The sequence below is a fragment of the Pezoporus occidentalis genome, unplaced genomic scaffold (assembly GCF_034315485.1).
Source record: "Pezoporus occidentalis ecotype Australia unplaced genomic scaffold, CSIRO_AGI_Poc_V1 ctg280, whole genome shotgun sequence".
NCBI lineage: Eukaryota > Metazoa > Chordata > Aves > Psittaciformes > Psittacidae > Pezoporus > Pezoporus occidentalis.
This window is the reverse complement of record NW_026914719.1, coordinates 1,050,538-1,062,649: the sequence shown is the minus strand read 5'-3', so window position 1 is coordinate 1,062,649 and position 12,112 is coordinate 1,050,538. Positions and strand designations below refer to the sequence as shown.

The following is a 12,112-nucleotide window of genomic DNA, read 5'->3' as shown; positions in this document are numbered from 1 at the left end:
GGCGGCGCCCAGCGCGGTGCCACACCTAAGATGGCGGCGCAGGGGCGGAGCTCGCAGCCGGCCGGTCCCGTCGCTGCCCGTGTCCGCCGGGGGCGGGCGGAGCGGGGCTGTGACGCGGCCGGCGCGGCGGGGCGGTGGGGCCGGCGGGAGGAGCCACATCGCAGCCGTTCGGTGGGGACCGGAGCTCCGCCGGTGCCGCTCCCAACATGGCGGCGGCGGCGGCGCTACCCCGGCTCTCCCTGCCGCTCCCGCGAGAAGGGGGGGTGAGTCCTCGCGAGAGCTCGGCGCGGTGAGGGCGGCCGCCATGGAGCCGGGGGGCGCGGGGCCGCTCCCGGGGAACAACAAGGCCCGCGGTGGGGCCGTGCCCCCCGCCAAGGGCCGCGACCTGGGCCGGCCGCCGCGGAAGGACTCCGAGGTCAGCGCCGCCGGCTCCGGCTGCGCGGTGGGGGGGGGAGCGGGCGGCCTGTCCGGAGAGGGCCCGCTGGGCCTGCCGGGGTTCCGGTACCGGGTCCCCTGGGGCCGGGCCTGGGCTCACCTCGGCGCCGCTTTCCCGTTCCCCCAAGCCCGCGTCGGTTTGGCCTGTGCGGGGCACGGCCGTGGCTCGGTTCCAGACCCGAGGGCCGTACCGGGGCTGTGTGCTGAGGGCAGCGCTGCTCGGTCCCTGTGGGCCGGTCCCTGGAGCTGACTGAGGCCTCCATGGAGACACCGAGGTCCTGGGGGGGGGGGGGGGGGTTAGATGGAGGGTGTGAAGCTCATTGATCCCGGGGGTTTCCCATCTGGTTTCCCTGTTGGGATGGCTTCAGAGCCGCCCGCTTCCATGGGTGGCCTCGGTAGGGTTGGGAACGCGCTCTGAGGAGTTTCCTGAGCCCTGGATGCCAGGGAATGGCTCCCAGCACCCTCCAGGAGCTGGCCCATTGGGTCTGCCCCTTGCCCACGAGTGGGTACCCTGAGGTTCAGGACTCATTTCCTGTGGGTCCGCCTGGATGGCTTTAAGGGAGCAGCTGCTTTGTGCTCTGAGGTTCTGGGTGGTTTCCCACCCTCGCTGAAGCTCTTTGGAGTGGTTTCATTCTCCCCATCCACATCCGTCGGTATCTCTGTGCTCAGCACTGGGGGGATAACCCCAGCTCCCCCAGCTCTGAGGCCTCCCTGCTCCTGCAGAGCCCTGAGGTTTGGCCACATCCCAGCTCCTGCTTCATCCCCTGCCCTTTGGGAGTGTTCAGAGGTGCTGCAGTGCCACCAGGGCAGCTCCATGCGGCTGCGGGTGCAGGAGGAGGAGGAGGAAGGTGGGAGTTGCCTTGGGAACACTGACACGGCTGCGAGTGCAGGTTTGGGGCTCTTAAACCCAAGCTCCAGCTCTGCATTCCCCGGGAGGATGAGGTGCATTGGGAATGCTGCAGGGATCTGGGGCTTCCTGCAAGCTGCTCTCATTGAACTGAGCTCTTCCTCTGCCTTCAGGGCTACTCGGAGTCCCCAGACCTGGAGTTTGAATATGCAGATACAGACAAATGGGCAGCAGAGCTCTCTGGTAAGGAATCCATCTTGATGCATCAATGAACCAGCCGTGATTTCCTTTCCTGGTAGGGATTGAAGGAGCTCTGACAGCTCCAGCATGGCTCTGTTATTGCCTTAAACACCTTATTCAATGTCTGTAATGAACGGGTTTAACCTTATGCTGGGTGTGGGGTTTGCTTTTCTCTCCTCTTGGGTAACACTGGACTCAGGGTGCAGAGGTGCACCTTGCTCTGCCAGCTCAGTGCAGGCTGGTGGAGGTTTTCCTCTGCTCTCCCTGCAGAGCTCTACAGCTACACAGAGGGCCCAGAGTTCCTGCTCAACCGCAAGTGCTTCGAGGAGGACTTCAGGATCCACAGTAAGACCCTGCTCTTGGACCTCCCTGGGGAGGACAGGGCTCTGCCAAAGGGGGTGTGGGGCTTGCCACGTTAACGCTGCAGCAGCTCGAGCCACGCACTGATAATCTTCCTGTGGTTTGTACTGGAGCCGTCATCAGTGGGCATGGGCTCATCCCAGAGCTCTGTCTGCCTCCAGCGCTGGTGTTGGTGTCTGAGGTGATTCAGCAGCACCAGGCTGGCAGTGCTCTGGCAGCAGCAGGAGCATCCAGCTCGTTCCCATCGGCTCCACTCCAGATGGATGTGATTCATCTGATGGGAAGCGGGAGACGGCATCCCCGTGCCACTCGCTGCCCAGTGTCACTCCCAGGAGCACCTTGTGTCCTGGTTTCCATCCTGCTGAATCCTCTCGTCCTGTTTGCTGCCTCCCTGCCCTCACCTTGTCCACTTTGCCTTTGCAGTGCGGGACAAGAAGTGGACGGAGCTGGACAGGAACCAGCACCGCACGCACGCCATGCGCCTGCTCGATGGGCTGGAGGTCACTGCCAGGGAGAAGAGGCTGAGGGTTGCTCGAGCCATCCTTTATGTTGCCCAAGGTGATGCTGGGCCCCTGCTCTTTTGATTCTCCCCATTGCTAAATCCAACAAACGGGCTGGGGACTGGGAACTTCAGCTGTTTAAAGTCATTCTCATTCCTTCCATTTCTGATTTCACTTTGCATGTTTGGAACGAAACTGGTTCTTATGGAAGTCACACGGTTTGTGGGAGTTTGGTCTAAAATTTGGCTGATTTCCCCGTGCTGTCCTGGCTCTGTCAGGCCAAGAGAGCAGCTCCATGCTCTGCATCTGACTTTTTGCCTTAAGGCTGTGTTGTTCTTTCCCCATGTAAAGTGCTCTGGGAATGGGGAGGGCTTTGGGATCCCTGTGGAGATGGATGGGATCCAGAGAGGGTGTTGTTGCAGGCACGTTTGGAGAGTGTGGCTCTGAGGCCGAGGTGCAGGCTTGGATGAGGTACAACATCTTCCTCTTGCTGGAGGTGGGGACCTTCAATGCTTTGGTGGAGCTGCTGAACATGGAGATAGAGTGAGTACCGGGGGAAAGCACTTGAGAACTGCCCCTGGAGCTCCTTGGCTGGAGTTTTTCCAGTCTGTGACAGTTCCATTCCTGGTCTGTCCATCAGAGAATCATGGAATGGTCTGGGGTGAAGGAACCCTAAAGCTCCTCCAGCTCCAACCCCTGCCACAGGCAGGGTCCCCTTCCACTAGAGCAGCTTGTTCCAAGCCCCTGTGTCCAACCTGGCCTTGAGCACTGCCAGGGATGGGGCAGCCACAGCTTCTCTGGGCACCCTGTGCCAGCGCCTCAGCACCCTCACAGGGAAGAGCTTCTGCCTAAGAGCTCATCTCAGTCTCCCCTCTGGGGGGTTAAAGCCATTCCCCTTGGCCTGGCCCTACAGGCCCTTGTCCAAAGCCCCTCTCCAGGTTTCCTGCAGCCCCTTCAGGCACTGGAGCTGCTCTGAGGTCTCCTCTTCAGGAGCCTTCTCTTCTCCAGGCTGACCCAGCCCAGCTTTCTCAGCCTGGCTCCATAGGTTATCCCTGATCTGCAGCCACTGGAATGACTCCTGTTGTTCACAGTGGCTGCATAGTGAAGGATTATACCTGATTTATACAGAAATACACTGAGCAAACAGAGACTGCTCTGTTCCTCCTCCCTTGCCTGCACTGTGAACTGGGGACTCATTGCAGCAAGATCTGTCCCAGGGTTTGCCTCTGGTGTGCATTTTGTTCAGATGTGTCCAGAGGCCCCTCTGAGGCTGTTTTCCCTCCGCAGCAACAGTGCAGCTTGCAGCAGCGCCGTGAGGAAACCAGCCATCTCCCTGGCTGACAGCACAGACCTGAGGTATGGAGCAAGGACCGGGCGCTCTGGGTGTGAGGAGGGGCTCCAGTGGGTGCTGGTTTCTTTGGCAAGCTGGGACAGGTCAGCAGGCACCAGGGGTTGTCCCAGGGTGGTCCCAGCTGCATGAGCAGCATCACTGTGCTCTGCCTGCCCTGCAGGCGTGTGGCTGCTTGGAGACATGAAAGCAGTAAAGCAGGGGGGAGTGAGAGCCTTTTCCCCAGTGCCTGAGCACTGATCCGCTGGTGCGAGGGGGTGCATGAAGCTGGCTGTGGTCTGGCCTGATCCACCTCCTCTGCGAGCTGTGGGTGCTGCTGGTGGCTGCATCACCCATCCTCTGACCTGCTGCTGCTTGCAGGGTGCTGCTGAACATCATGTACCTGATCGTGGAGACTGTTCGGCAGGAGGCTGAGGGGGACAAGCCTGAGTGGAAGAGCATGAGACAGACCTTCCGAGCAGAGCTGGGTGAGGGCCAGGAGCTTGGGGGTGGTGGATGGAGGCAGCCAGGGCTGAAGAGATGGGGTTTGGCTCCAGGCCTCTGTTAATGGGGACTGGCAGCACTGGGTTGGTTTCTGCTGGGCTGAACCTTGCTGTTGGGGGGGGCAGGGGGATGAGCAGGGGAAGCCAGTGGCCTGGAGGAGAGGAGCTGTCTGGGGTGAGATGGGGTTCTTGGAGATGGGGAGTGTGATGGTGCCGGTGGCTGGGATGAGGACAGGGATGAGGCTGTTGCTGCCGTGTGGTTCCAGGAGCCCCCCTGTACAACAACGAGCCCTTCTCTGTCATGCTCTTTGGGATGGTGACCAAGTTCTGCAGCGGCCATGCTCCTCACTTCCCTATGAAGAAGGTGCTGCTCCTGCTCTGGAAGACTGTGCTGGTAAGGAGAAGCTGTGGATTGCTGACACGTGCCTTGTGGTTTGCCAGTCTGCAGGGGAAGGAAGTTCTGCCCTCAGAGCTGGCTGCAATTGCTCCATCCTCTTCAGCCAAGGGGTTAGACCCAGCCCCAGGTTTCACCTCATAGGGGAGCATTGAATAGTGGTGTCTGGAGCCTGGATACCAGGAGTAGACCCAAAGCAAAGTCCTCACTGGGGATCTGCATGAAAGAATCATAGAACCATGACAGAGATGGTTTGGGTTGGAAAGGACCTTGGGATCATCCAGTCCCAACACCTTCCACTAGAGCAGCTTGCTCCAAGCCCCTGTGTCCAGCCTGGCCTTGAGCACTGCCAGGGATGGGGCAGCCACAGCTTCTCTGGGCACCCTGTGCCAGCGCCTCAGCACCCTCACAGGGAAGAGCTTCTGCCTTAAGAAAGAGAAGGTCCAAACACTTGAGTTGGGGGTGCCTGAACACCCTCCTGTCCCTTGTGCCTTTCACAATGACAGCAGCAGCACGGGGACACTTTTACACCCTGGGGAAGGATTTGGGGCTCCTGGAGAGTGGCTTTGGGAAGGGCAGCTGGAGATAGCCCTGGTATTAAGGAGCCCCTCATGCTCAGGGTGCTGTGGTCTCCCTTGCAGTGCACCCTGGGGGGCTTTGAGGAGCTGCAGAGCATGAAAGCAGAGAAGAGGGAGCTGCTGGGGCTGCCGCCGCTGCCGGAGGACAGCATCAAGGTGATCCGGAACATGAGAGCTGCCTCCCCTCCTGCCTCCGCCTCCGACCTCATTGAGCAGCAGCAGAAGCGGGGCCGGCGCGAGCACAAGGTGGGGACAGTGACATAAATGAGGGGACAGTGCTCTGGGCGCTGGAGCAGCTTGGTCACCTCCCTCCTCTTCTCTCTCCAGGCCCTGATCAAGCAGGATAACCTCGATGCCTTCAATGAGCGGGATCCGTACAAAGCTGATGACTCCCGTGAGGAAGAGGAGGAAAACGATGATGACAACAGCCTGGAGGGAGAGACCTTCCCCCTCGAACGGGATGAAGTGATGCCTCCCCCCACCCAGCACCCCCCCAGCGACCGCATCACCTGCCCCAAGGGGCTGCCCTGGGCCCCCAAGGTCCGGTGAGTCCCTGGGGCTGCCCTGTGGGGAGAGCTGGAGTGGAAATTGGGGGCTGTTAGATAGTGAGGGTGTCAGCAGGGCTGTGGGGGAAGGTGTTGGGGATGGGGTCACTTTGGTGGCTGTTCTTTGGTGGGGTGGGCTTAGCATCATCTCTTGGGGGTGCTGAGTGATGGAGCTGCACATGAGCAGCTTGTGCCCAGGCAGCCAGGAAGCCCCCAGCATCCTGGCCTGTACCAGCACCAGTGCAGCAGCAGGGCCAGGGCAGGGATTGTGCCCCTGTGCTGGGCACTGGGGAGGCCGCACCTCGAATCCTGTGTTCAGCTCTGGGCCCCTCACTGCAGGAGAGACATTGAGGTGCTGGAGTGGGGCCAGAGAAGGGCAGCGGAGCTGGTGCAGGGCCTGGAGCACAAGTGTGATGGGGAAGGGCTGAGGGACCTGGGAGGGACCTGATCACTGCCTACAACTGCCTGAGAGGAGGATGGAGCCAGGAGGGGCTGGGCTCTGCTCCCAAGGAATAAGAGGAAACGGCCTCAAGCTGCCCCAGGGCAGGTTTAGATGGAGCTGAGGAACAATTCCTTCCCCAGAGGGTGCTCAGGCATTGGAACAGGCTGCCCAGGGCAGGGCTGCAGTCACCGTCCCTGCAAGTGTTCACACAACGTGGAGACGAGGCCTCAGTGCCATGGGTTAGGGGTGGCCTTGGCAGTGCTGGGAATGGTTGGACTGCATGGGCTGAAAGGGCTTTTCTGAGCTGGGTGATTTCAGTGATTCCTTTCTGTGGCCGCATGGCTTTTCCTGGGGCTGTGCTGGACCCAGGGGTGCAGGGAGCTGTGACTCTTTCCCTTTTCCCTTTGCTGCAGAGAGAAGGACATCGAGATGTTCCTGGAGTCCAGCCGCAGCAAGTTCATCGGCTACACGCTTGGCAGGTGGGTTCCTGCAGAGCCAGCCCTTGGTGGGGAGAGGCTGATCCTGGGGGGATTGTGGTGGAAGCTGCTAACGTGGGGGCTGCCATTGCCCAGTGCTTGGCAGCAGGGAAGCCCTGAGCTCACTGGCTCCTTCTTGGGGTGGTGGTTGGTGGTCTCTGACCCAGCAGCTTTGCTCCTGCCTGCACCCAGCCTGGCTCTTCCCCTTCTCTCTAGTGACACCAACACCGTGGTGGGATTGCCAAGGCCCATCCATGAGAGCATCCGAACCCTGAAGCTGGTGAGTCCGTTGAGGAATTCCCCCAGCCCCTGCTGTTGTGTGGGTGCCCCTTCTCCCTCCCTCTTGCTTCAGTCACAGCTCGGTGTCATAAGGTGCATTTTCCTCACCCTGCTCCCACTTGCTCAGGGCTGTGGTGGGAGGAGCCTGGAGTTTTCATCCCATCCCTGGTCTCCCAGACTCGATGAGCCCCTTTCCTTACTGGTTTCATCCCTTTCTCACTGGAATTGCCCATCAGCATCGGTCAGGAATAACAGGGAGGGACTTAGAAAGATGATGGGATGGTGGCGTCGAGGGGGTCCCATGGGGTGTCCCCCTGCTCTCTCTCTCTGCAGCACAAGTACACGTCCATTGCAGAGGTCCAAGTGCACATGGAAGATGAGTTCCTGCGCTCCCCGCTCTCTGGAGTGAGTGGGGATGAGGATGGGATGGAGATCCTGGGCTGGGGGCATTTGGTCCTGTCAGGACTTTGGCTTTTGGCAGGGCTGGAGGGTTTGGTGCACTGGGGAGGGTGGGTTTTGAGGGGAGGCTTTGGGTGGTAGTTGGGGGTATCCTGCCCTTGGGGTCAGGGGTGTCCTTCCTGAGGCTGAGCCAGGCCCATGGCACCAGTGTCAGCTCCTGGTCTTCTGGTCTTGTGTGGCACCAGGGTGAAGAAGAAGTGGAGCAAGTCCCTGCAGAGATCCTGTACCAGGGCCTGCTGCCAAGCCTGCCCCAGTACATGGTGAGCTGGGGAGCTCTGGGGGTCTCCGGGCTTGGTGGAGGTGACTCCCCTCCACTGCTCCAGCCCTTTCCAGTGGTGCCCCCAGGCTCCCCCCCCATGCACGCACCCCCCTGTTACTCCTTGCTGCAGTGGGGCTCCCATCCCATTTTCCATGTCTCCCTCCTCCCCAGATTGCTCTGCTGAAGATCCTCCTCGCTGCAGCCCCCACTTCCAAAGCCAAGACAGACTCCATCAACATCCTGGCAGATGTCTTGCCAGAGGAGATGCCGTGAGTGACCGTGGGGGGTGAGCAGAGGTGCTGCCGGGAAGGGAGGGGAAGGGAAAGGAAAGGGGGATGAGGAGGAGGCAGGCAGGGTGGTGTGGTTTGGGCTGGGGCCGTGTTGTGGTTCTCCTGAGTGATCTCACCACCTTCTGCTCAGTAGGGTGCCAGGTGTTGGGTGCTGCTGCCAGGGGGTGGCAGGGCTGCCTGCAGACAGTGCCCCAGCCCAAGGAGCCCTCTGTGTCCCTCAGGACCACGGTGCTGCAGAGCATGAAGTTAGGGGTGGATGTGAATCGGCACAAGGAGATCATTGTCAAAGCCATTTCTGCTGTGCTGCTCCTCCTGCTCAAGCACTTCAAGCTGAACCACATCTACCAGGTGAGGTGGGACAGGGTCCAGGGACCCTGCCTGGGGCTTTGGGGATGGGCAGGACCCAAACTGGGTCCCCCTTCACTCGCCTTTGTCCCCAGTTTGAGTACATGGCCCAGCACCTCGTCTTTGCCAACTGCATCCCGCTCATCCTGAAGTTCTTCAACCAGAACATCATGTCCTACATCACTGCCAAAAACAGGTAACAAAGGGAGCTGCCCACCCATGTCCCTGCTTGCTTTGCCCCCTCGTGATCCCTCCTTGACTGTGGGTGCAGGTAGACCTGGGGAAGTGCTCACAACAGCTTCCAACCCAAACCATTCCGTGATCTCCAGTGGGTGGGAGGTGTGGGGCTGTTACCCCCAGGCTGGGTAGGATCTGGGGGAGCAGCACAACACCCTTCTACCTGCAGCATTTCTGTCCTGGACTACCCATACTGTGTGGTGCACGAGCTGCCTGAGCTGACAGCAGAGAGCCTGGTGAGTTGCTCCTGGCACCCTTGGGTGCTCCCTGGAGGGGGGGAACATGGGTGCAGGGAGGCAGCAGGGCTCCAGCATCCACTCCTGCACTCAGTCCCTGGGACTTTGGGGTGGTGTGGGGCTGGCAGACATCTGTGTGTTGAGCTGTACCCCTTTGGGTATGGGTCTTCAGACCAGAACAGCCTCCCCTCATCCCTGTTCCCATCTCCTGCGTGACCCCTGCCCCTGCTTCCCCACAGGAAGCTGGAGACAACAACCAGTTCTGCTGGAGGAACCTCTTCTCCTGCATCAACCTCCTGCGCATCCTGAACAAGCTCACCAAGTGGAAGCACTCCCGCACCATGGTGAGGGTGGGGAGCCCACCGGGGCCCAGCCCAGCCACACTGGGCTCCACAGGGTGCCTGGGCTGGGAGTGCCTTGGGGTGCCCCTGGGGTACTTCAGGGAGCAGGAGGTTAGAGAGGGTGATTGAAGGGGAGAGGGGGGGTGCTCACTGCAGCGAGCGGTGCCACACATGCAGTGGGGTGGTCCCCACAGAGGGACCTGGGCACGCTTGAGAGGTGGCCAGGGCCAACCTCATGGAGTTCAACAGAGCCAAGTGCAAGGTCCTGCCCCTGGGTTAGGGCAGTCCCGGGCACAGCCACAGGTTGGGCAGAGATTGAGAGCAGGCTGAGGAGAAGGACCTGGCGGTGTTGGGTGACAAGAAGCTCCCCATGACCTGGCCCAGAACCACCCCCCCCTTGTGCTCGGCTGCATCCCCAGAGCTTGAGCAGCAGAACAGGGACAGGATCCTGCCCCTCTGCTGTGCTCTCTTGAGACCCCACTTGGAGCAGTGTGTGCAGGTCTGGTGCTCCCAACACAGGGGATGTGGAGCTGTTTGGGCAAGTCCAGAGCAGGCTGTGGAGATGCTGCGAGGGCTGGAGCAGCTCTGCTCTGGAGCCAGGCTGAGAGAGCTGGGCTGGGTCAGCCTGGAGAAGAGAAGGCTCCTGAAGGGGAGACCTGAGAGCAGCTTCCAGGACAGGAGCTGATGGGTTTAAGCAGTTAAAAGTGAGGTTGGATGTAAGGCAGAAGTTCTTCCCTGTGAGGGTGCTGAGGCGCTGGCACAGGGTGCCCAGAGAAGCTGTGGCTGCCCCATCCCTGGCAGTGTTCAAGGGCAGGTTGGACACAGGGGCTTGGAGCAAGCTGCTCTATGGAAGGGGTCCCTGCCTGTGGCAGGGGTTGGAGCTGGAGGAGCTTTAAGGTCTCTTCTAACCCAAACCATTCCATGATTCTGTCACTCTCTGTCCTCCACTGCCGGGGGCCTGTCCCTACAGATGCTGGTGGTGTTCAAGTCAGCCCCTATCCTGAAGCGGGCGCTGAAGGTGAAGCAGGCCATGATGCAGCTCTATGTGCTGAAGCTTCTCAAGGTCCAGACCAAGTACCTGGGCCGGCAGTGGAGGAAGAGCAACATGAAGACCATGTCAGCCATCTACCAGAAGGTGCGGCACCGTCTCAACGACGACTGGGCTTACGGCAATGGTACGTGAATCACAGGGACTGCAGAGCATCCCCTCAGCCCGGTCCTTGCTGCTCCTGGCAGGGGCTTGTCTGCACCCAGAGCTGTCCCTTTGCTGCCTTTAGGGCTTGTGCAGCCCTTAGGCTGGCGTGTAGGGAGGGACTTGGGGTGGTGGCATCATGCGGAAGAGTGGCCGTTGGTCACTGCCTCCTCCGTGCCCCACATGTTGCTCTTTGTAAGGACCTGCAAAGACCCTTCCTGAGGGATGTGGGCTGGCTGAAGGGCCCCAGTTCCCCTCGAACACCCCTTTCCCCTGTGCCCAGACCTGGATGCTCGTCCCTGGGATTTCCAGGCAGAGGAATGTGCCCTTCGTGCCAGCATCGAGCGCTTCAACTCGCGCCGCTACGACCGGGCCCACAGCAACCCTGATTTCCTGCCTGTGGACAACTGCCTGCAGAGCGTGCTGGGCCAGCGCGTGGACCTGCCCGAGGACTTCCAGGTCAACTACGACCTGTGGCTGGAGAGGGAGGTCTTCTCCCGCCCCATCTCCTGGGAGGAGCTGCTGCAGTGATGGACACCGGCCAGGCCGGAGGGGGTTGCTTTGGGGAGAGCTCAAGGCTGCTGCTGAGGGGCAGGAGGATTGAAGCTTTGGAGAGGGGGTCTGTGGGTGCCTGGACCCCCCCCCCCCCCAGTGGTGGGCTTGGGAAGAGGCTGGAGCTGTGGAGTCCTCACCAAGACACCATCCCGCCCCTCTGCCTCCTTCCATGCTATGCCAGGCTCAACCCTGAGCCGAGCGTGAAGGTTTGGTGGAGGTAGTTCCCTATGGGGTGTTGGGGGGGGGACGACACCTGTGTGCACCCCAAGAGGCAGCACCACCAGCACCCTCCTCCTGCCCCCCACCAGCCGGGGTCAAGAAGGGGGAGCAGGCAGCGGGGTGAGGGTCCCTTCGGTGCTGCTGGGGGGCCGCGGGGAGCAGAGGCTGGTGTGGCAGGAGAACGGGGGGGCCCTGCCGGGCTTCGGGGTGCAGGGAGGCGGTGGAGACTGCAGTGTCCCCTCGCCCCGCTGGGGGGCGCGGGTGAGCTGTACGCATACATCTGGTCCTGATGCTGTCCGAGCGTGGGCTCTGTCTGTCCGGGTGGATCCAGCGATGGTTCTGTCCTTGTCCCTGCTCCCTCCTCGTGTCCCGCTGCCGGGGGATGATTTGTCCCTGGAGGTTGCTTTTCTATCTTGCAATGGGAACTGGTGGCCTCGGGGGGGGGGGTGCAGGCGGGAGCTGCTCCCACAGGGATTTGTTGATCCCCTTCCCTGAACGTTCCCAGTTCTGTCCTGGGGTTCCTGCCCCCGCTGTGCTGCTGGTGTCACTCTGCTTTTCCTTGGCTTCTGCACCTCACGGAGCTGAGCATCCACCCCTCCCATCCCCAAGGCTTGGCCTTGCCGTAGCTCACCCTTACTTGCAGTGCCTCAGTTTCCCTGGCAGAGGAACAGCAACTGCAGTGGGTGAAAGCCAGGGGTATCCCCCCCCCCGGTTGGCATGGGGAGAGGCAGGAGGAAGCTGTTTGCTTCCCTGCCCAGCTGGGATGGTGTTTGCAGGCAGGGGGAGGCTGGAGCAGCCCTGATTTATCCCCTGTGGTTCTCCAGGAGTGAGCCCAGCCTGGGGGATGCTCAGCCCTCATCCTGGCCACGCTCCCATGGGCTCTGAAGGCAGGAGGCAACAAACTGAGCCCTTCATAGGCATCAGAGAAGCCACACTGGAAGGATTCCTTCCATGTGGGTGCCCCCCAGCGCTCAGAACCTGGTCCTGGTGTGGGGGGACCAGCCCGGGATGCTGTGGATGAGGTGTGAGCATCCCACCTCGCTCCAAACCATT

General features: G+C 61.0%; 1 protein-coding gene across 2 annotated transcripts; it reads left to right on the top strand.

Moving 5' to 3' along the window:
• Window positions 1-109: 109 nt before the first annotated feature.
• STRIP1 (striatin interacting protein 1) lies at window positions 110-11,354 on the top strand. 2 transcript variants are annotated; one of them, XM_062625686.1, is made up of 21 exons: window positions 110-263; window positions 1,456-1,525; window positions 1,793-1,867; window positions 2,306-2,440; window positions 2,805-2,925; window positions 3,670-3,738; window positions 4,091-4,197; window positions 4,479-4,606; window positions 5,248-5,430; window positions 5,512-5,729; window positions 6,585-6,650; window positions 6,864-6,927; window positions 7,260-7,331; window positions 7,571-7,645; window positions 7,816-7,913; window positions 8,156-8,282; window positions 8,375-8,475; window positions 8,686-8,752; window positions 8,992-9,096; window positions 10,064-10,268; window positions 10,569-11,354. In XM_062625686.1, the coding sequence occupies exons 1-21, from the start codon at window positions 207-209 to the stop codon at window positions 10,814-10,816; spliced, it is 2,391 nt and encodes a 796-aa protein (XP_062481670.1). In that variant the 5' UTR covers window positions 110-206; the 3' UTR covers window positions 10,817-11,354. The 2 variants fall into 2 exon arrangements, with proteins under 2 accessions (XP_062481670.1, XP_062481669.1); XM_062625685.1 differs by lacking the exon at window positions 110-263 and adding an exon at window positions 270-415.
• The last annotated feature ends 758 nt before the right edge of the window (window positions 11,355-12,112 follow it).

Bases quoted from the DNA above. Each gene is read 5' to 3' on its own strand.
- STRIP1 (XM_062625685.1), top strand. From the start codon at position 305: ATGGAGCCGGGGGGCGCGGGGCCGCTCCCGGGGAACAACAAGGCCCGC. The intron at 1,526-1,792 runs GTAAGGAATCCA...CTCTCCCTGCAG, and splicing joins ATGGGCAGCAGAGCTCTCTG to AGCTCTACAGCTACACAGAG. The intron at 8,283-8,374 runs GTGAGGTGGGAC...CTTTGTCCCCAG, and splicing joins AGCTGAACCACATCTACCAG to TTTGAGTACATGGCCCAGCA.